At 34.2% G+C, this 24,040-nt stretch overlaps 1 protein-coding gene across 3 annotated transcripts in view; it reads left to right on the top strand.

The window, feature by feature from the left end:
• LOC139089016 (cardioacceleratory peptide receptor-like) overlaps positions 1 to 22,067 on the top strand; it is an 81,996-nt gene extending 59,929 nt beyond the window's left edge. Inside the window, exons 4-8 of one of the 3 annotated variants that reach the window (XM_070638451.1) lie at positions 8,231 to 8,366; positions 15,170 to 15,463; positions 15,563 to 16,040; positions 16,299 to 16,539; positions 20,880 to 22,067. In XM_070638451.1, the coding sequence (XP_070494552.1) occupies positions 8,231 to 8,366; positions 15,170 to 15,463; positions 15,563 to 16,040; positions 16,299 to 16,539; positions 20,880 to 20,888 (1,158 nt within the window). In that variant the 3' untranslated portion in view covers positions 20,889 to 22,067. Of the gene's footprint in view, positions 1 to 8,230; positions 8,367 to 15,169; positions 15,464 to 15,562; positions 16,041 to 16,298; positions 16,547 to 17,511; positions 18,444 to 20,879 lie in introns of those variants that run through there. The other 2 variants (XM_070638444.1, XM_070638435.1) reach the window with 2 other exon arrangements.
• The last annotated feature ends 1,973 nt before the right edge of the window (positions 22,068 to 24,040 follow it).

Consider the following 24,040-nt stretch of genomic DNA (forward strand, 5'->3'; position numbering starts at 1 on the left):
CGATGGCAATCAGATGATGTGAATGAACAGTGCTCTAGATTGTTGTTTATTAGGGCGATATGCAGCAATTAAGAATGAATTTATGCAAGAAATTAACAAGAAATTGTCAAAAAACATGTCATTGGACCGATTTTAGAGGCAGTCTAGTGGATCCAATCTAATTCGGATGACACACTGTGTAGAATTGGGTAAAAATATGACTCCATGTCGACTTGATTCTAGTCTGAGATCAGATTTAATTGAATCTGGACTCGGATGAAAGTCCAGTTGGTCTGAGTTTGGATTATTAGTCCATTCTATGGATTAGCATTCTGAACAAGCAAAGACTTAATTTTAATATCACCTCTTAAAATAGTTCAATTAGGGGTGTATCCAGCGATGGCGGGCTGTGCGTCAATTTCGCCCTGTCAAACTTAATGCCGGATTTGATTTAAATCAAATTTGTTAAAGTAATAGCCTAAAATTGTGCCGGATTTAGGATTGAGCAACCAACTTTTCTTGTTCGTATTTTAATCCTTTCTTAGTTTCTTCCTAGGAATGGATAAGCAGTAGAAGTTTGACTCCTTTGTTGATGAAATACTAAAGAATTTCAAGTTGGAATGATTCAATTGTTTTGAGCCAGAATGTCAACTATGACAAAGTCTAGCCATCCAATTAATTCCAACTCGTGTCTCCAATGTCCTCTCAAACAACGTTAAAGTAGCTTGAAATTGACTGTACATAATTTATAAATAGCATCTGACTCAAAATTGAATTATTGAATTTCATTTTATTATTTGCCTCCGTACGCAACAATTTATTGCGAAATTTAAATTCATTTATATGAGAAATGAATTGAATTTCATCGGAAATTGCTTCAAGTGATATTTTAGCATTCAAATTAGAATGGAATGTCTTTCAGTTTAAAAATATGTCAATATATTGAACAGGACTGTGGGTGTCTGAGAAATACTTAATGTTGAAGGAATATTTTTATTTTTATATTCTTAAATGCAATGAACTGTGTGGCAATTTATATACATACTAATATTTGTGTTTATGTGCAGCAATTGAAAATGCTTTTCGAGAATGTGGAATAGTGTAGGAAGGCTTAGTATAATAGAGAGTGTTGTTGAGAGTTTAAGTTCCTTGACGTAAAAGAAGAAATTGGAAAACTTAGAAAAATCGAGAAATTGAGCTACATTACTCCTACCAAGTAAACCTTTATCGCGCTTCAGCTTTAAGGCTTATGTAATTCATAGTTGATTGCGGAAATTGAATGTTAAAATGGCAATTCTGAACATTTTGATCAGAAGCTTTTTCAGAGGGTAGAATTTGGAGGTCGGCATCCCTCTTTTCTGCTCCTCCTTTTTGGAAAAAATGCTTTAATTTCCTTGAATTTTTCGTGAGAAAATTGCTAAGTCTTTCTGATCTAAATAATGCCAGGAACTATTGAAAATATTTATCAAAGAAGTTAAGTGCTCCTGCGAATTAGTCAACGTCTTTGGTTTGAATCCTAACATTTCCAATTTTGTGATTTTACATAAGTTTAGATAAAAAATTGACAACATATGTGCCGCCAAAAATGTTGGGAAATACCATGATCCGTCTGTCGTATATGCTTTTGGTCGAGGCTTACCATCGAGATGTACGCTAAATTCCCAGGAACTTAGTATTTCACAAATCTAGAGCTTGAAGACGATTCGAATTTAATATGAAGTCGAGTCGACTTGAATCAACTTTTCAATACAAAATTCAATTCGACTTAAGATCTGCTCAAATCAAACCTAAATTCAGTCTTACCATCCAGCACATGAGTGTCATTTATTTAACAAAAATACCCAAAAATTCACATAAAGCACTGTAGAGTCTGTTCCAAAAGTCTGTAAAAAGAATCATCAGCTTGAAGCAACTTGAGTTTGATGAACTTTAAGGAAAAAGTTTAGCAATAACATTTTCAACTTTTACTAAAGAATCTTCTTTCCAATTCCAATGACAAATGCCCTTATGACATTGTCGATTTCTCTTCATAATTTTTTTTCGAGAGGCTGTTCTTCATCATGAGAAATGGAATCTAATTTATTTTAATGCCTAATGTATATTATTCTTGAAAGAACTCATTTGGGTATTATTCCAAAACTTTTACAAAAACCATGATGATGGAACTGATGGTAAAATTTCTTGTTATTTTCTCACATCCATACAGATGATAAACTTGATGCTTTGATTCACGGAAATCAATCAAATAGGCCAAAAAACATTTTTGCGATTTCTTCATTTTGTGCCTGAATTTTTTCGTTCGACGCGAATATCCAATGAATAAGTGAGTGCGTACTTTATTGGACTTGGTAAACATTTCAGCACTTCAATCAAGTGCTGATTTAAGCTATTTTTCTCTTTTCTTTACTATTTCCATTACTTTTCTGTATCCCTTTTGTTGTAATGTATGAAATGGATGTTGATGAGATTCTTTCTTTTTTTTGTTCATTTTCCATCCGTCCATACAATTGTAAGATTATTGAGTGGAACATAAAGAAAAATTAGCTCAATCACATTAGACTGGAACTTGGTGAATAAATTGACTGTCGATGCGGTAATAATCGGATATGGTTTCGAATGAATAAGATTCAAGGGCGTTACTAAAAAGGATAGAGTGATAAGGTCAAATAGAATCTAGACTTCTTGTAGACTTTCACGTAGTTGAGTCAAAACTTTGTTAATTTTTGAGATGAGATGAATACTTACTTACTTACTTCGCTGGTCGAGCAGAACAATTTGTGATCCATTACCTCAATTAGTCGTCTCCTAAAATTGACTCTATCGCTGGCTGACGTCTGCCATTTACAGATACAACAAATCCACTGCTATCTCTATCGACAGCTTCTATTCATGAGTTCTTGGAACTTCCTCGTGTTCTTTTGAGACCGACAAAAATTGACTGAAAGAACTTGTTTAATGGAGCCTCCACAGGTCTCCTAATAGCATGTCTTGCCCATTTCTTTCGTTGGGCTGGACATGTTGTTATAAGATCTGTGTCTCCTAGCAACATGTCCTGTTCATTTCTTCCGATAAACTTGGACATTTTGATAGGAGACCTGTGTCAAGGCTGTTCACCTTGATTCTTCTCACAATATCAGCTTCAGCTATCTACAAAGACAGATTTAAATACCTTATTTAACGGAGCTTCTTTGGGTCTTCTAATAACATGTACAGTTCATCGATAGCTGAACACTTTGACTCGTTAAATGGACCACAATTGTTGCAATAGTTTCTGATCCTTGACTTTAATCAACTTACTAGTTTCCAACTAGTCTAAGAAGAATTCAGAAATTTAAAAACTCAGAACAACTTTCCACTTCCTCTCCTCCTCCTTACACCTTTGGGTTCAACAAGAAACATTCTTACTTACTTACTTCCTTGGCTGGAGCCTGCAAGGGAGCCCAATGCCACGTTTAATGAACGTCTGTAGATCCAAGCATACACGCCAGAAATAACTGATTTCAACTAACCTTAACGAACAAAGAGACCGCTTTCAGATATCGTAGTAGGGTTTCTGTATCATGAATCATACTCTTTGCCTGTTAGGGTAACATATAGATTGCCCTTGATTAGTTGAAGATAGCTTCAATAAATTCCTATTTTTCAACAGCTTCAACAATAAATGACCCACTTCCAAACGTCACGATGTGGCAAATTTAATTTTAGCTGTGAAAATCAACCGATGTCAGCCTTCACGCTGCTCAAGACTTTAAAATCCGGTGTTAATTGAAAATGAAAATTTATTAAGGCTAATCAAAAGCTTTCACAAGTCCGAAAAAGCTTAAATTTTGTTCCTGCAGATGACATTTCCTTCTTCCATCATTTCCCCACAAAAAAATATTTACAAAACTCTTCAAAAAATTTCTCACAAAAATGGCAAATAATAAAGGACAATTTCTCACTGACATGAAAATGTAGCAATTCAGTCCCACAAAAGGGTTTATATCCGATTTTTTTTATATCAACAAGAATGAATCTTTATCGCCCAAGGACTTCAAACTTTGAAAAAGTTTGGAAAAAGTGGACAATGATGATTATAAGGAATATATTTACTTGTCAGCAATTTTTTATGGAAATGGGATGATGAGATATTTATGCTGTTCTTATCGAAAACTTCTATTGAACAGAGTTGGAGGTGGTGTTGTGAATATTCTGAAGAAGACGTTATTATGAATGCATTTACAATGTGATTGTCATGATCTGTTGCTTGGAACCAGAGCTCGAAATCGACTCGAATCGATCAGAAAAAGCCGAGTCGACTTGAAGTCGTCTACATGTGAGTCGAGTCGACTCGAGTTGTCTTCAACCATATTGACTTCGAGTTCTGCTTAGGACTGAAAGAATCCAATACTAAGTCATTGACTTTCAGAACTGAACAATCACATTTTCTCAATATTTGTCGATGTTTCTGCTTTTTTATGCATGGAGGATTGAGATGACAAGGAGTAGAGTTTGGAGACTATTCTTCAGTTCCAACCCAATCGTCAAACCAGGAAAAATTGTCATTACAATGACGGTACAGTAGTATACTTACCTACTTCCTTGGAGAAGCCGAGCGAGGGCACATTGCCGCATTTAGAGTTCGTCGGAAGCTGGATCTGTCTTTAGATAACTTCTGCCTGTTACCGATTCAAATCGGGGAATTCCCAGCACTTTTACATCGTTGCTCACAGATTAATACCATGAACTCTTTGGTGTACCTCAAGAGCAGCAGTATACTTAACGAAAACAACCAAATTTGTCACTTTGACTGCCACTTGGTTCTATGTATGCTGCAACTTCATCACCTTGGTGACCACATTTCAATATGTTCCAATCGGGCTGTGACCTAGGACCCCCAAAATATTCAAAACTTTAGAAGCCTTCAATTAACATCCCTGCATATTAACAGCAAAGCTCCTTACACAGCTTTCAAAACTTTCCAAGTCCTCTGAGATTATTAAAAGTTTTTTTCTTCCATGAATTCAACATAGTTTCTTAAGTCTACAAAGAATATCATTCCATCTTCATGCAACTAAAAGCTAGTTATCTAAAGCTGTCACAACAATCCACAAGGCTTGATGAATGATCAGTAAAATTCCATTTTTCACGAAAATAAATTGCTTTATAAATCACTTTAGTCATTTATGCGATATCAATTACATTGACTGAGTTGTATATCAATTTTGATATGTCTTGTTTATTGCTTGGTTGTTGCTGAGGTTAGAAGATTAAGAATGAGATGGTTTGAAACTGTTGATGATATTGATGATATTCGTGGGAATCGTAATAAATTCTGAGCAGAGCAATTTAAAGGCCAAGATGCAACTGTGATGGTGGCGAGAGTACCCTGCCATGGATACCCTGAATGTCTCACGACGTCTGATCTGGACCAACCATTTTTTAAGTCAGTAAATGAAATTTGCCGTATAATGCTGTTTTTGGGAATAATTCGCATCTAAAAGCTAAAAGCACATGATTTAGAAATAGTAGATAATTCAGACAACCAGGCTTAAGTGTCTCTGACCTGGACTAGATTCAGTAAAATGTGGACTCAGGCCAAACTCACGTGGTGCCGGAGTCGGATTTTAACCTTTTTTTATGCCGAGTATCTTTCGGCATTATTGTCTTTAAAGAGGGTCAAAACCAGTCGTTATAGTGACTTCAGGGTACCTTCATGTCTAGAGGCCTATTCACGGAAGGATCGAACCTTCACTATTAATGGACAATCATCTTCATTTTGCTAGAGATTTTTGGAACATGAACACAATATCCATAAACCCTCTCAATTTACGGATTCGATAACCATTCCTCATCTTCTTCCCGTCTGTTAAACTCCTATTTAGCGACTTAATTTTGCTACTCGGGCACAGAGCTCGAAGTCGACTCGAATTTTGTATGTAATTGAGTCGACCTTGAGCTTTGCTCGATCATCCATCTATCAACATGATTTTCATCACTGCACATACATTTCATATAGTTTGATGCCGCAAATACCACAACATAAGGAACATTTCCTGAATTATGCACAGAATAAAGCCCAAAATTGAAATTTAATATTCAAATGTTTAAATTAAGCTCTGGACTACACAAACTCATAATTAAATGCGCTCATCCATGCAAGACTTTTTATTAATATTTCAATAGCAATCTTGAACATGCTGCTTCTATAGTAATCTCTAAATGTAACGACTACTTCCATCCATCAACAATATACAATATTTTTATCGCATAAAAGAATATTATAAACAGAACAACATAATATTAAGAAACATTTAAGTGACATTAAGACATTCTCTCATATTTCATTTGATCCATTAAAGGATATGAAGGAAGAAAGAGAAGCAAAGTCTTTTGCAGCTTTTTTCACATCATGGATGTAATGTGTAGTATATATTGGGTCCATAAGAGAATTCGCTGTCACATTTTCTTTTTGAATCAATGAGCATTGAAGTAACAGGAAATGGACGATAAATTTATTGCAATACTTTCAGCTTTGATAAATAGATGTATTGATTTAATTCGTTCTGTATTTCAAAGTGCTGCTTTTTAAAGAAATCGTGGTGTTGAGTCTGGAATTTTGACTGGTTGTCTAGCAGTTTGAAGGTTCGTCTGAGTTAAGGGTCCTCTTCTGAGATTGAATTCTTCATTTTGATGGGGTTTTTGAGACCATTCCATATCCCAAGCGACACAAATGAAGAAGGCTCCGACAGGAAGTTAAGAGTCCATATAGCGGAGCCATAGCGAAGGGCTCCCGAATAGGCACGCTGTCGGAGCCTTCTTCATTTGTGTCGCTTAGGATGGAATGAATCTCAAAAACCCCATCAAAATGAGGAATTTAATCCAGAGAAGAGGACTCTATACTCAGACGAACCTAGAAACTGTTAGACAAACAGTCAAAATTCCAGACTCAATATGGACTTAAGCGGAGCCATATGGACAAAAGCGGATCCAAATGGACCATAGTGGTGCCATATGAACCATAGTGGAGTCAAATGGACAATAGCGGATCCATATGGATGTGATTTGGCCTCCAAACGGACGCGGCTTCCATTTGGTATTACTAAAAGAGATTGAGCGGAGCCTTAAAAGCTTCCTGGTGGAGCCTTCTTCATTTTGGTCGATTTGACAAACTTTGAGATCCTTCATCCTAATAAGTCCATTTCAATGCTCAGACACTTAGAAGCGGATTTGAGCTTTGATCCATAATTTTTCATCGATCCTACCTAGTTATCTGCACGAGTGGAACTGATTGCGATCAGTCGACCGTATTCTCCGCTTTAAATTTGAAATTTTGATAAGAAGTTGCACAAAGGTCAAGTTTATGACTAGACTTACGGTCGAATAATCACAGCCTTTTCCACTTGGTCAGTTTCATATCAATCAATTTATTAATAAGAAACCAAAACGTGCGGTTGCTTTTCGAAGATTTGTTTGTGTGCCTGCCTTAATATGTAGACATGAAAAGTTGAGCTTTTTGAACTGCAAGTCTGCAAATTTTGTGCTTTTTTTAGTTATGTTTTTTTTTGGGAGGAAATGGGTAATAAAGGGTATCAAGAGCGTGGTTTATATGAGTGGGATCTGGTTGTACTTACTTACTTGCTGGAACCACGCTCGGACTTGGAGCCTACGTTGCTACAAAAGGCCCTTCATCTGACTCTATTGTTGGCTGAAGGACAAAACTTGTACAAATTCTCAGTTTTGACATCTAACTGGCATTCCATCATCACCATACTACTCCATGTTGCTTTTAGAGCATCAGGATGTCTTTTCCTTGTGGATTCTAACCAAGGCGGTATAACAAGCTTGTGTCTCCTTCAGCTACAAGGGAACAGGTTCGAGTAATTGATCGGATTTGAATTTTCTATTAAGAATATAGAAAATTGAAGAATTTTGTCCAAAATGGAGGGTTTGAGAGTTTGAACCTAAAAATTCTCAAACCCACTTAAATGACTGCAACCTCTCCCCCCATGTGAACAGAGCATCATGTCAAAAAGCTAATTTTTGGCACTACATTAATACAGCTTCTCTTAATCTCTAACTCTGATTTAAAGAAAAATGCTTTTTCATCATTATCCACAACTGACCAGTATCTACATCAGTTCTCCATTCATTTCGTTATTTATTCCTTCAAGCATGAAACGGAGAAAAAGAAGAAAAAAGCTTTATTTTAGCTTTAGTTTTACTTTCGCTTCTCATTTCCTTTTTTCTTTTTCTTTCTCTCTCATTTCAGACTGAACAATTCACAGTCCTTTGGATACTGTTTGCCATCATTGTACTAGGAAATACAGCAGTGCTTGTAACGTTATTCATCAATAGAAACAGAAAGTCACGAATGAATTTTTTCATCAAACACTTAGCAATTGCAGGTGAGTTTTATAGTTTTTGCCTCGATATACCATTTTTGTGAGTAAAAGGTATGAAGCAACTGAAAGGTAAATGAAAGGTAGAAAACCATGAAATAGAATTAATTTTAAAGTCAAGATGATTCTGTTCCTTTTTCTGCATTTTCTCACGTTTTTCATTAAATTCAATATTGATTTCATACATCCACATTGAGTGTGGATGCTGAGAGAATTTATTTGATTTACTTGTTGCATAACAAGAGCAGCAAAAGATTGGTCATGTCTTTTGTGTGTCGTATGACATTAAGTAAATTAGTTTAGTGAAGAAAATCAGTAATGTACATTAATGTGGGCTTAAATGGGAATTTTGTGAAGTGCTTTTTTTATAAAGTCTGTCTGTTATTCGGTCTTAGGATAGAGACAGTAATCTCGTTTTAGAATGGATGATTACACTAAGGATCTGGAGAATTTTAGAATAGCTGTTGAATTAGGATTTATTCAAATTATGTAGAAACAATGTGGATTGCTCTATATTAATGTTGTACAGACTTTTTGAGCCATGGCGCATCTTGGTGGTAAGCCTTGAGTTAAACCGGACACAGCATATGGTTCATGAGATATCCTGGTATTTTCAAAAAACAGCTGCGGCACACAATTCGAACAGCACTGTTCTATAAAGTTTTTAAAGATTTTTGTTAATTTTTGAGCATATTCAACCATCTTGAACAGCACAAGTCAACTAATCGATCCAAATTCCTTCATCAGAGCAACTTGACTTTGGTATGCTGCTGGATTTTTATAAGTCCGAGTTCCCATGACCTTGAGCCAAGAGATGAGATTTTGAATCAATTAACCGAATTTTCGTATTCGGATATTTAGTGGTTGATATTTCCGGTTTTGCTTTTGGTTCCAATGCTGTATGCTGTATATGATATATGTATACTGTACGATTGTACCATCTGTCTTATTATACATAAGAGGCTGTGGAGGCAATTACGTCAATTTTGTTGTCATTTATCTTTTGCTTCACTTTTACTCCCACGTACAAAGAGGATGTTGACACGGTTGTAGCAATTAAGATGTAACTTTATTAATTTATTGACAAAGCTACATAAAAGCATCAATTTAGATTTAAATTTGACTTGAAAACACCTAAAATATTCCAATCCCGAGTGGCAAGGCACAATACGGCAAATCGAATAGGTTGAAATTGGAGCCGTCAGTATTTAATATGACGTTGTACCGGTTCCCCTACCCTAACAGTCAAAGAACATGCTCCCGAGAGCTTCCTCACCTTAATTATCCAAGATTAGCATGCTCGTGACAGTTGCTCTCAACATACTCAACTTCAGAGCAAGCTCTTTGTCTGCTAGGACAATTTCGGGCAATGGAACACGTTGTGCTGTTCAATAACCTTTCTACATATACCACGCAAAAATACTAATAATCTAAGTGTAACTGAACTTCACGATCCAAAATCACATATACACCCGCAATCACAAAATCAAAGCATGCGGAAATGAAACACGAGCCTCCATATGTTGTTAGACTTTATGTATGTCATAAGATCCATAAAAGATTTCTTTTCTTAATGAAAATGCTCATAACTTAATCAATGTGAATACATGAAACTTCGCTTAACATTTATTAATATGGGAAATATATGACTAGGAAGGAATAGAAAAAAAAATTGGAGCACGCAGCAGGGGCTGATGCTTGTTATATGAACCGTGCAGAGAGAAGAGAAAAATCAAAGATTTTTTAAAGTATTTTTTAATAATTTTATTTTCTGGTGAATCTATTGAGGATGCTTTGATGATGGCTGGGCATAAGTTGGTTTATGTATCTCGAACAGCACAATTTGCTCGCTATCTAGAACTGACAAGGATCATACTCATGAGTATGTTAATAAAACTGTATTTATTGACTTAAATGTCCAATACAAATCACAACGCAAGTTCCTTTAATAGAATATAGTATAGCTTATAAGACTGAGCATCATCAATTACATATTGATTCATGAAAACGCTCATTTAGATGAGTATGCTCAGTGTCTGTTAGGGTATGGCATCCCGATACGTTGCTCTATAAACGACAAGATGCGAAGTTGCTTCAAGAATACTGTGACTGCTGATTTAGATGCTTCTTTTAGCTGAAAAATGCAATTTGCTGTATTGTGCCTCTTGGGTATGGCAAAGATTCTCTGGATCATAACTTTGAAATCACAAAAGTCATTTGACATCGATGAATATTTATATGAATAATAAAAAGGGATTTCCACTAGCATCACCGACGTAATATTATTATATATATGTCTTATGTTTCAACTTTTATTATATAATAATGCTAAGACGTGGACTAGATTATGAATGAAAAGGAAAGCACGCATAGACAGAACCAGAGGGGCATAGACAGACATTTATTTTGAGGTGAAGAGGGGGTGGGGGGGAGATTAGACAGGGTCGTAGCCATGGAGGTGTCATTGTTGACACGGGCCACTGTGTTTTTTTGGCTACACTCCTGGGACTAGGGATGCGGTTTTGATGAATCTTATGGAATGTATTGACAGAATGGGGAAAGTGTTGGAAATTTGGATTATTTTCCCGAAAAACACAGAAGTATTGAAGGACAAGGATTTGGACTATTCGAAGTCCTGACTCATAAAGTTCATTATTATGTCTGCTTAGAAAATTTAATCCCCATCTTTTAGACCATAAATCGTTTCCGACTCTCGAAAACACTGAGGATCTGCCGCCGTTGTGGGTCTCCAGGTAAGTCAATGAATTGACCCCCAATCCCTGAATATGTCCCTAGACAGACCCATAAAATAATAGATAATAAGATTACTTCCGATTGCTCGACCAACATAAAAAAAAGATTGCAATAATTTTTTCGTTGCTGAATAAATAGCAACATGAAGTTACAACATAAAATAATTTTTTTTTATTTTTTCTGCATTCGTGAGTAACTTCCGTATACGTACAATAAAACATATTGAATGAATGCAAGCGGATAAACAAAAAATTGTAATGGATTTTTATTGTTCTTTCTGTCCCACTCATCTCTTGTTATGTGAAAAATAAAGTTTCTGTTTTCATGTCAAAATAGTTATATTACATGAAATAGTTAGGATGCCCATGGCTGGACCCATGACATTGTTACAATGGTTTTGTACTTTGACATCTATTAAAGAAAATTAATTTAATAAAAGTTATAATTGAATAAATATTAAATTCTTTGGAGCTGCTCCATATGTAGAGCTGTTAATGGGAATTTTGTCCTTTATTATATTTACACTGGGTATTTACATGTGAATTTATTGTTCTAAAATTCATCAGAATCAAACCGGAAGGAACATGGGATAGAATTTGGGAAAAATAAGTATGTGAGTCTGGTTAGGGTACAGCGTGTGTTTTTTTGGGTATTAAGATAAATATTAGAACTTTTTTTATTTGCTTCACTTGCCTTACAGGTCAATTGTGATCCATGGTCTCCCTCAGATGCCGCCTTAAACTGGCTCTATCATTGGCTTCCATTTATCACTTTTTGATGTCTCTTAAATTATTAAATTAATTTCTTATGGGAATCGAACCTACGTACTTAGTAAAAAGCAGGGCTCGTGAAGAGGAAAAAAAATCTCTGATTTACTGTACCGGAAATCCGGATTTTCCGGATTCTCAAATCTTCACGAAAATGAAGATTTCTTCTCAGAGATTTGCTAAAGAGTGATACAGACAGCCGGTCTGCTACCTAGCCACTCGGTGACAGATGCTTTACTCCCGAACTGACCGGTTCCTATTTTAAAGCTTCATTTAAAACTCTACATAAATTGTCAACAATGAAGTTTTTCCATGTAAAATTGCAAGCTTTTAAAGGACAATACTGTCAAAACTTGAAGTTCACAACATTTTTTGCGTATTATTTCACATCAACAATAGTTGGAAATCTCATTGATCCCTAAAACTTATGTAGAAATAGGAACAAATTTTCTGCTCAAAAATTACATAATCTTTCTGATTGACTTACTTCATATATGATTAATCATATGAAACTCTTTGAAATATGAATTTTATTCACAAAATTCCTCAGAATTTTATTCGTATTTATGCAGCATTTATGAGGATACAGTCGATTTTTTATTACCAAAAAAGGATACCCTTAAGTTCTTTATATGAACACAAATCTCGAAATAACTCGAAATAAATCATTTTTATTTTTTAAACATGCATTTTTATTTCTACTGAAAATTATCTATCGGTAGGCAGGCATTCATATCATCTGCTTTGCTTAGTCTACAAAATAAAATAAAGTATGTGCTCATTGAGTTGAAAATTTGATTACTTTTTAAAATAAATTTCTTAGATTTTGCATTAAAATAGGATTTTATGAATGTTTCGTGAGAATACCTTAAATAACTAAATTTGAACAAAGTTATCAAAATAAGAGGAATTACTTACGTAAGAATTTTGTTAAAAATAAAGTCATAAGCATGTTTAATCTGAGCGTAGCACTTGGACTAGATAAGGACAAGATAAGAACTACAAGGGAATATAATTTGAGCAAAATCGGTGACAGAGCTAGCCACAGAGGCAAATAGATTGAGTGGTCATCTCCTGTGTTGTTGTCGTGACGTTGCTGTACTTTTTCCCTTGTTGCTGCTCTAACGTTATTAAACTAGTTCCTTGAATATTAAAACACAACTTCATTAACAATTTTTCAAGTCAAGACTTCGAATAAATTTAGGCTCTCGTTTCGGCGGCTATTTAGCATATTACGTGACACTTTTCAGGTTCGTTCTATCCACATTCCAATCATTAGGTAATCTAGTAACTCTCGTCCTTTTGTCTCTCGCTACACTTCAAGTTTCTGACCCGTTCCTTAATCCAACGTTGCCCAGAATTTCAAATTAGACTTGATCTCGTACATTAAGTAGTTGAAGTATCTAAACTTCCGAAGAAGAACAAATTTGGAAATGGTTGGATTCAAACCGACGACCTTCGAGTTACCATACCAAATTTGAGCCAAGCGCCTCACCTATTTGACCAGCAAGGCACTTAACTGTTGTATTTTTCAAAAATTCTCTAGTCACCCTACAGATTGAAAGCCTTTTGTATTAATCCTAGCTCCACTTAGGACAATAAAGCCTTCGCAATCTCATAAAAACACTTGTAATTTTGAAATTTTACAATGTACCTTGACTAGGGTAGGATGGCCAGAGGATTTTCGCAAAATATCGAGAAACTTTTGGAAAAATTCGGAACACTTCTTAGTTTGGCACTATTAGGGTATTTTTGGACTATTTTGAATCTTAATATTCAACGAACTAATTAAATTAGGCAGCATAAAAGTGCAGAGAATTATTGAAATTTCAAAAAAAAATTTTGATGGCTTGTCGGGACAGAGCATCAAGGCTGAAAAGTACAGAATCGTTCCAGCAAAAATACAGCAGATGCCGCACTAGTCACTAGGGTCATAGTGAAAGTTGTCGGTTGATAATCAAATTTGAATAGAATCCTTTAATGTGCTCGATTTTTTCAACAAAAAGCTTTTGAGTTTCATCCATAAATTTCACAAATGTTCACCTTTACGAACGACACATCATCCTAATGACGTACATTTATCATGTCGTTTTGAGGTCATCATGACAATTTTTATCTCATATGATATAGTCAGATCATCATGCTGAATGCATTTGCAACGTCATCGCTTAGAAGTGTCGTTCATGCCTAGATCAAGCCTCATGTAGTATTTATCAATTCTATACAAAGAGATGCTAGGCTTCCAGTGGATATCTTGTCAAATAAGCTAGATGTGGCTTTGCATAAATAAAACAACAAATTTTTAATAATCTAGACCACTAGTCATCAAGGTTGATGACCTCACAGCTGCTATCAACATGACGTTCTCACTTGTAAATATAAAATTTGTCAAACAAGAACCACAAGACTCAGTTTCATTAAAAATCTCCATAAATTTTATCACACAAAATTCTCTCTTTTTTCTGTTCCTTCTTCTTCCTCAAAAAGACATTTTATCACAATCCAAGCTTAAAATTATTTACTCTAAACGCAAATAAAATTTTATTCATCATCATAAATTCATCCATGACAAGATAAAAAAATAATTTTTAGCCTAGTAATGATAAATAAGAAGGCATAATTTATGATTACCTTGACAGTCAACTTGCCTACTGTACTTGTTATTATGATAAATATAAATATGCGCATCAACTATTTCCTTTCAATGACCTTCATACTTTCTCGATTCACAAGTGACGCTGTCAGAGTTGCTAAGCAGGCACCTGTGACAGGCTAAAACCGTACAAATTCTTGATAATTTGTATGGTTTTGTAGGGAACAAGAGGCAAAAACCGTACAAATTCTTGATAATTTGTATGGATTTGTTAGAAAAACCATTCAAATTATCAAGAATTTGTACCATTTGTTAGAAAAACCATTCAAATTATCAAGAATTTGTACGGTTTTTGCCTGTGATTTGTTATTCAAATTATCAAGAATTTGTGAAGTTGTTATAAAAACCATTCAAATTATCAAGAATTTATATGGTTTTTGCATGTGGATTTGATAGAAAAACCATTCAAATTATCAAGAATTTGTATGTGGATTTGTTAGAAAAACCATTCAAATTATCAAGAATTTGTATGGTTTTTTCTAACAAATCCATTCAAATTATCAAGAATTTGTACGGTTTTTGCCTGTCACAGGTGCCTGTTTTGCAACTCTGGACGCTGATACTCTAACAATGCAATATTTGTGACACATTCACGGCTATAAATTTACATTTTTTGGTATTTTTCTCATCCACAGATTTAAGCGTTGGTCTGTTGAACGTCCTAACGGACATAATATGGCGTATAACAGTAACATGGGAAGCAGGCAATTTAGCATGTAAATTTATCAAATTTACTCAATGTTTAGTAACATACGCATCAACATATGTCCTTGTGGCATTAAGTATCGATCGATATGATGCAATAACACATCCAATGAACTTTTCTAGTTCATGGAAGCGTGCAAAATTACTTGTTATCAGTGCATGGATCATGAGTGCTCTATTTTCCACTCCACAATTCTTTTTGTATGAGGAAACGCTCATTCAAGGTAAATGAATTTTCTATACAGCATAAGAGACTCTCTCACTCTTTACATTTTAATTTAATTTAATTTAATTTTCATAATGTATTGCATGAAAAAAAAAAGGACGAACACAATGTTGGATAGAGCTTGGTGAATCATGGCGATGGCAACTATACATGACACTTGTATCTATTGTACTGTTCATAATACCAGCATTGATTATATCACTATGTTATGCGATAATTGTAAAAACAATTTGGGAGAAAGGCACTTATATGGGAACGAAGGATAGAACTAAAAAGAATGGTAAAAGTAGCAGTACAGATGATGATGACAGAGGCAGTAGACGGGCTAGTTCACGTGGTATTATACCACGTGCTAAAGTGAAAACTGTTAAAATGACATTTGTAATTGTGATTGTATTTATTGCATGCTGGTCACCGTACATCGTATTCGATTTATTACAAGTATTTGATCAAATACCAAAAACACAAACGAATATTGCAATTGCAACCTTCATACAGAGTCTTGCACCGCTTAATTCAGCTGCAAATCCATTGATTTATTGCCTCTTTTCCACACAAGTGTGGAAGACTTTAAGGTATGATTTATATTTTGAACTTTAAAGCAGAGTTGCAAAACAGGCACTTGTGACAGGCAAAAACCGTACAAATTCATGGTAATTTATATGGTTTTGTAAGAAAAAACCTTACAAATTTATATGGTTTTGTAAGAAAAACCTTACAAATTACCAAGAATTTGTACGGTTTTTGCCTGTCACAGGTGCCTGTTTTCCAACTCTGCTTTAAAGACTGAAAATGTTAAAGGAATTTAATAAAAATTTATTGTAAATATTTAGACGAACTGCTCCCTTTCTATGGCTTACGAAAGTATGCTGTTGCAAGAAAAAGGAGCTACCAAAAAGTCAATTTATAAATGGGAGGATACGAGGCGGACCCCGAAATCTACATCAAAATTATGACTCGATGAGAACATTCACAACGTCATTAACTGTCACATCGAGACATTCAACTTGTACGAGACCGAATCGTGTTGTTATTTTGGAGAATCAGAAAACTTTTTTGCCGACACAAGAAGAGGTGAGGAGTGAGTGTTTAATTGCAGTTTTTGGTGACTTAAGGATTGTGGAACTATTTGGACAGTATTGATTAGTTTTAGTTTAATTTGTATACTGTTTTGATTTTTGGGAAATTAATTTCAACTTTTGAGTTCAATTATTGAGCAACTAAGTTTAATTATTGAGCAATTAAGTCCAATTATTAAGCAATTAAGTTCAATTATTGAGCAACAAAGTTCAACTACTGAGCAACTTAGTTCAATAATTGAGCAACTGAGTTTAATTATTGAGCAAATAAGTTCAATTAATGAGCAACTAAGTTCAATTATTGAGCAACTTAGTTCAATTATTGAGCAACTTAGTTCAATTATTGAGCAACTAAGTTCAATTATTGAGAAACTTAGTTCAATTATTGAGCAACTTAGTTCAATTATTGAGCAACTTAGTTCAATTATTGAGCAAATTAGTTCAATTATTGAGCAACTAAGTTCAATTATTGAGCAACTTAGTTCAATTATTGAGCAACTAAGTTCAATTATTGAGCAACTAAGTTCAATTATTGAGCAACTAAGTTCAATTATTGAGCAAATTAGTTCAATTATTGAGCAACTTAGTTCAATTATTGAGCAACTTAGTTCAATTATTGAGCAACTAAGTTCAATTGTTGAGTAACTAAGTTCAATTATTGAGAAACTTAGTTCAATTGTTGAGCAATTAAGTTCAATTGTTGAGGAACTTAGTTCAATTATCGAGCAACTAAGTTCAATTCTTGAGTAACTTAGTTCAATTTTTGAGCAATCAAGTCAAATTACTGAGCAACTAGTTCAATTTCCAATAATTTACCAATTTTTTAACCCAATTTCCACTCTCCTAAATTAATATATCAAATAGTTCCACTTCCTAAACTATTGTCACACATTTTTCCATCTATTACACTTATATAGATCACAACTTGTTCTAATTCCAACTTCTGTTCTTTTTATAATTCTCACAGAATGAGAGATGACAACCAATAAACCATCACATCATGCTAAATTAAAGAAATATTCATGAAAAAGTTTCTTGAACTGGAAGAACAGCAGAGAACTTTTTTTTTTTTATTTTATCATTACTACATCTCTTCAAGTCGACACAGATTCCTTTACGTTGAGAAAAAAAAAATCATCGCAATGAAGAAATTTCATTTTCGTTTCTTTTCTTTATTCGTGATAGCAGAGCTAAATGACACATAAGAAAAAGAAATATGACATGTAAAGGATAGTACATGCATTTTTGACTTCCCAACATTCTATTTTCATGACATAAATGATAATTTTTTACGATTTATATCACATATATCAATAGCATCTTAAAACTTATATATGAAGAGATTCAGTTTTTAAAAAAAAGAAGGAAGATGAAATCAATAACAATAAAATATATAAAAAAAACTTTTTATACACACATGAATGAAAGTTTATAGACAAAACTTCAAAAATTTATTTGACATACTTGAACATAAAAAAATGAGAATTTATTCTATTGTGAATCTAGTCACTAACAAACTGTCTTAAAGATACTCATGACTGAATGTAATAAAGCATTTTGTTGGTCATTTTATACTGAGTGTGTCACGATGAATTCTTGTGGAGCAAGGTAACTAAGGAAATGCTTTTAATGGCGATTGAAAATATATATTTCATGACTGTATGCTTGAGGTTATTTTTGAAATAAAATTTCATATTTTCTATGGTTTATTTCCGTTGATATTTATTTGTTTTGAGTTGGCTGTTGAGCTTTCTGACTTCTGACTTGTTTATTTGTAAATATGAGGATAGATGAGTATTGGGTTGTGTATATGCTTCCTCACTGTCGGAATCGGAATTGGGATTCCCCGAGATTTCCTGACCCCGAAAAATTCCGGAATCCCGAAAATCTCAATCTCGATCCCGATCTCGAAAATTTATCGAGATCAGGATTTCGAGAAAGCAAAGTTGTGTATCGCAAGAATGTCGATGAATTTTGGAACCTTACTTATTTCCTTAGCGTTAGCGCACGAGGGCCCATTGCCGCATTTAGAATTTGCAAAAAAGCTGGATCTGTCTTTAGATAACTTCTGTCAGTTTGTAATTCCCAGTCATACTGATGTTTGACAGCATCGATGGAAATTACTTATCACAACAATCCCATGTTGCTAAATTTGGTCTACCTCAAGATCTCTTTCCATCCAGGAAGTTACCAGTTGTCACTTTAAATATTGAGGAATTTTGGAACTGTTTCAATGCAAATTCGCGAGCTTTAAAATTTTTAAATTCATAAAATAAAGTCATAAAAATTGTCAAAATTGTGATTTTTACGGTTTATTTCATATCAAAATTATGCAAAACAGATCATGAAAATCACGAATTTTACGATTTTTACGATAGTATCTGTACATTGATTTTGAGTTATTGATAGTAAAGACTCTAAAAATATGTGAACATTGTGCGAATCGAAATATCAAGAACATTTTTGATGATTCTTGTTACTTACAATACTAACTGTACTTGAATGAAAAGATAAAGACACCTAGTGCGTCCTTATCCACTTGTGTTGAGTTCCATGTTTCTGAGCCATATATCGCATTGACCCAGTTTAGTAACTCTTGATAGGATCTTGGATGTTAAGAGGCGTTTTAATCTGTAAAATGCACCATATGTCGAGTGAATTCGTGCTACTTCATACTCCCTAAATGAGCGTTCATGATTACAATCATTCAATATTATAGAGAATCACATTTTTGTTATCAAGCAAGGTCCATATCTGCGGGTATGTTTACATCAGTAACATCCAAAACAAGGTTACATAAGATCCAGGTACATCCAGAACAAAATACATAACAGATTGTCTAGATGCCTGTGAGTAGGTTAGCTATTTCTTGTTATAACTTAAGGCATCAAATTTGCCTTGTGTACCTAGGCAAAATTTAGCCAAAGGCAATACTTTTTGTCTTTACATAGATTTAAGTTGCCTTTGCCTAAGCAAACCTAGCAAAATTTGAGTTAAATAATGTTTTTTTAGAAATGAGAAAAAATGATGTACCTAGATAAATAATATTAACTAGACTAGGCAGTGCCTTTGACTAGGTATTGTATTTGGCTAGTCAAACCTACAAGGACAACTTTGTACAAAATATCAAAATGTATCCAAGTCAATTTAAAGTGTAATAATAAGATCCAGTAATTTCCAGATCTATAGTACACAAAACTAAAATCCAGTAGCATCTAGTATCAAAGTATTTGATAGAAGCCCTACAATATATTCACACCGGGCCCTAAAAATTTCAGGTCAAGCTTGATACAAAATTTAATCAGGTTAAGCGGATATTTCGATTGACTTGTCAATAAGGAAAGCATGAACAATTCGGTTTTTCTGAGGAATTTTCATCCAAATTCCAAGGAAAAATTGGACTTTTTCGAACTATTAGTTTCATCAAGACTACTTTTAAAAAATTTACTCATTAATTGTTTTCAATTCATAAGTAAGAAAAAGCGAAATCGGTTTTTCCATTTTCCAAATAGGAAAATAGGCAATTCCGATATATTGCTTCATTTTCTATGGCACCTGCATTTACATGCATTACCTGCATTCACATGCATTTACCTGCATTTACCTGCATTCACATGCATTTACCTGCATTTACATGCATTTACATGCATTTCACCTGCATTTACATGAAAAAAATGTAAGTTCCTCCCCCTTGCTCAAAACCTTTATTTTAAGATTTAACTATGACACCATAAAGCTAAAATTAAGGCAACCATCTACTGTATTTTTACCGGGATGCTGCTGTTTTCCGACAAAGCATCAAAATGTTCCGATACTTTCCAAAATTGTCTCGATATGTAGCAAAAATCTTCTGGTCACCCTAGTTACAATTAATGCAGTATTATTAATTTTACTGAAGCTCCTCACCACATTAGGTAACAGTAAATAATTATTTGTGGACCCATTTGAAATGAGGGGCTCGATAGGGGGTCTAGTATTCGTTTTTTTGCATAACGTGCACGGGCATGTCTCATATGGAAATTTGATCTTTATTGGCTCAATAAGGTCTACTCTATATCCAAAATTTCAGCAAATTAACATCAGATTTGAAATTTTCATAAAATTGGAAATTTAGGATTTTTTGAATAATTTTCGAGGTACATCTCAGTGCCTCGAGGCACACCGTCGCAGAATTCTCACTGCACATCATTATGTTGAGCCACACAGATTGTCCCCCACTTAATTATTAACTCAAAAATGGTCAAAAATCAATGGAAAAATGACCAAAATCCATAAAAATGTGGTTCATAAAAATCATATTTCGATGTTTAATTTCACATTTTTATTTAATAACAGAAAGCATGACTGCCAATTCAATTCCCATACATGTCATCAGCCAAAAGCACTCAGAAATTGTTTTCAACCACCACAAAAAAAGCTGAAATGGCTTCCAAAAATGAAATAAACTTTATTTTTTATTGTTGTGCATTTAATGCATTTTATTGTGATATTTAAGAGATAGCAAAACTTAAACTAGATATAAAGAAAAAAAGAGAGAAAAAGTATAAAGGAAAAAAAGGAACAAAGACGAGTCTTTTTTCAATGATGTATGAATAAATTTAATTAAATGTTTCTTGTTGAATGTACGATGATAAATGTGCCAGTGGAATGAATCAATTGGAAGAAAAAGCAGAGCTTTACATATAAATGAGGAAATAATAGAATAAGAATTTTATTTATATTTAACGGCCTCGTTATAGATAGTGTAAGTAAATGTATATTTCTGGTATACTTAATGTGAACCTCAAGATGAAAAATTGATTCTCATTTTACGATTTATAATGCAAATTGAAGATACTTCCGAGGTCTTTTTGATGGGATTGTTCATAAGTGATGGCTATTAGGATATTGAAAATTAAGGGCATTCTAATATTAGAGACTGTTATCTTGCTATAATCAAAGAGTGTCAATGTAGATCATTTTTATAAAGGTTCATCTAAATTAGACGCAAATCCGATAATCGTATAGAGTAGAAATGTCTAAAAATCAGACCTCAGGCCAGCGAGTATCTTGTGCTAGGAAATTGGATGAAATTTGTCCTCAAAACAGAATCATGTCGACTTGTGATCGGATTTTCATCTATTTCTACGCTGTGTGTCTTCCAGAAAGGTTAGCTGAATAGCATAAGTTGACTAGTCAATCCGAAATCCAGAACCAGGCTGGTATGGTTCTGACTTGGTGTCAGATTTTATTTAAAATCACGAGAGCCAGAGTTACGTCAATCTGAGCAGCAGTTTTGGTCGATTATTACCAAGAATTCCATTTTTGCATTGATTTTTCCATGTCACTGTGAAAAATTCTTGACGTTGCGAATTTTCACCATGGTTGATTTATTTGAATTCCCTAGAAAAACAGTCCTGTAGTCCTACAGCTTTTTTTTGACAAACCTTAAGATGTAGCTATTTTTCTATTTTACGAGCTAGCTGCTAGGTTATCAAAACATGCATAACTAACTCTAGAAAAACGTCAAAGGATATGCTCACTCTGGACAATGTCAAGTCAGGTTGCAGTAGGTCAAGTATATACGATGATGGCACCGTGACGGCTGTTTGACCTACCTTTATGTCGGTTTGCTGCATTGTGCCGTTCTATTTCGATATCCATTAGACATCACTTATGAACTCATCCCACTCAATATCGTCCTTAATATACACATCAATTGTGTAACTATAAGTGACAAAGTGGTCGATAAATGAATTAAAATTAAGTAAATATTGATTTTTGCAACATATTTTTCTGTGTATAAAATATCTGAGAGGACAAAAAAAAAGAATCTGTAAATTGTGAATATAAAAAAAGAAAAATATTTTTTTAAAAACTGGAAAATACTTTATGGATGTTGAAGCGAGCGTTTTCTAAAAATGAAAGAATCTCCAGAATAAAGCTGACAAAGAAGGAAGAAGAAGAAAGCAACAACAAAAAAAATAGATAAATTCATATTCAGATATTTTCTGCTGTATAAATTATTTGGAATTTGAGTACAACATGATAAACTATGTACAATCATCGTCTGTGCATGAAAACTCGGACACATTATGTTTTTTGTTGGTGTAGTATCATCAGCATTATTTTCATATTGAATTGTTAAGCTAGTGGTTCCAAATTAGGTTAACGAAGTTGATGTTTTGTAATTCAAATTCGGGAGGGTTTCATATTGTCCGTTTAGGGGCTTAATGCAGGAACGTGTTCATGAGAGCTTTAGGGGTGAAAATGATGAGGTCAACCGCCCACTCCTTACTCTTTTAGACAATTTTCTTCAATTTTCTAAGGGTTTTTCGTGAAAAAATCTCAAAACCCTCTAAGTCATGACTATCATTACAAATCAACTGTGATACATGACCTTCCTCAGATCTCGCCTAAAACTGGTTCTATCGTGCCTGTATAGCTTCCTTCTAGAATTTATTCTAGGAGGGAGGAACCCCCCTTTTTGGCGGCGTTTAATTCAAGATAGTGAGTGTGTCAGTAACATTGACATACAAGAGTGGGACGAGTAGATTGACTATTTAACGATGCCACTGTCGATTGATTAGGCTATATTCGGAGAGTTTTCCAAGCTTATATCAAATTGAAGAAGTTTTATTGTCGAAAGAAGGGCAAGGCTACGCTCTTGATAGACAGTAAACCCAAGTAGTGTGCATAACTTAGTATCACACTTGGAATTGGCAATTGGCAAGCGGTAACCAGCTATAGAGCCAGCTTCAGGCGCCGACTGAGAGAGGTAATGGATCACACTTGATCCGTATGGTCAGCAAAGTAAGTTAGTAAACATGTGTAATCCAACTTACTTTGGCTTCAGGCTAGATTTGAATAAATCGGGTCTCAGACCCAATTCAACTTAGTGTGAAGCAGGATCTTCTATCCAGCGTGTTTTTCGGTAAGGTCTCATAAACAAAGCTACATGATAATGAACATGAAGGAGCTCTAACGCCCACTTAACAACAGGTTTTAGCCTTTTATGACAGTGAATATTGAAATTCACTTCATGCTTCTCAGAAAAAATCACTAAAAGTTCAAATTCCTTCAACGAGAGCAAATTTCAATTCCCATTAATTTCACATGTTGTTTCTTTTTTCATCCACTTGCTAATTATTATCGACCTCAAACAGTCTCATATATGTAAAAGTTTTTATTGCTTATTGATTAAGTTTTTTAATCTAAAATGATTTTCCTCGATTAATTCCAAATTTATTGAAGCATTTAAGAAGATAATATGCAGTATCAAACTTGAATGTAGGGTAAATTTGAATTGACATCGATATTGACCATTAAATGATATTAAAAATCGATGTCAATTTAATGAGTAGTAAAAAGTTCACAAAAGTCAAATGACCGATCAGCATGAATTGGTCATGGTTGCCAATTGGTAGTTAATTGATAGTCCGTAACCATCAAAGCGGCAATTTGCATGTTAGTTGCCATAAAAATGACCACTTTTAAGCCATGCACCGTCATGCCGA

The sequence above is a fragment of the Chironomus tepperi genome, unplaced genomic scaffold, assembly GCF_022539635.2.
Source record: "Chironomus tepperi strain 1889 unplaced genomic scaffold, CSIRO-AGI_Ctep_v1 contig_12, whole genome shotgun sequence".
Taxonomy (NCBI): Eukaryota; Metazoa; Arthropoda; class Insecta; order Diptera; family Chironomidae; genus Chironomus; species Chironomus tepperi.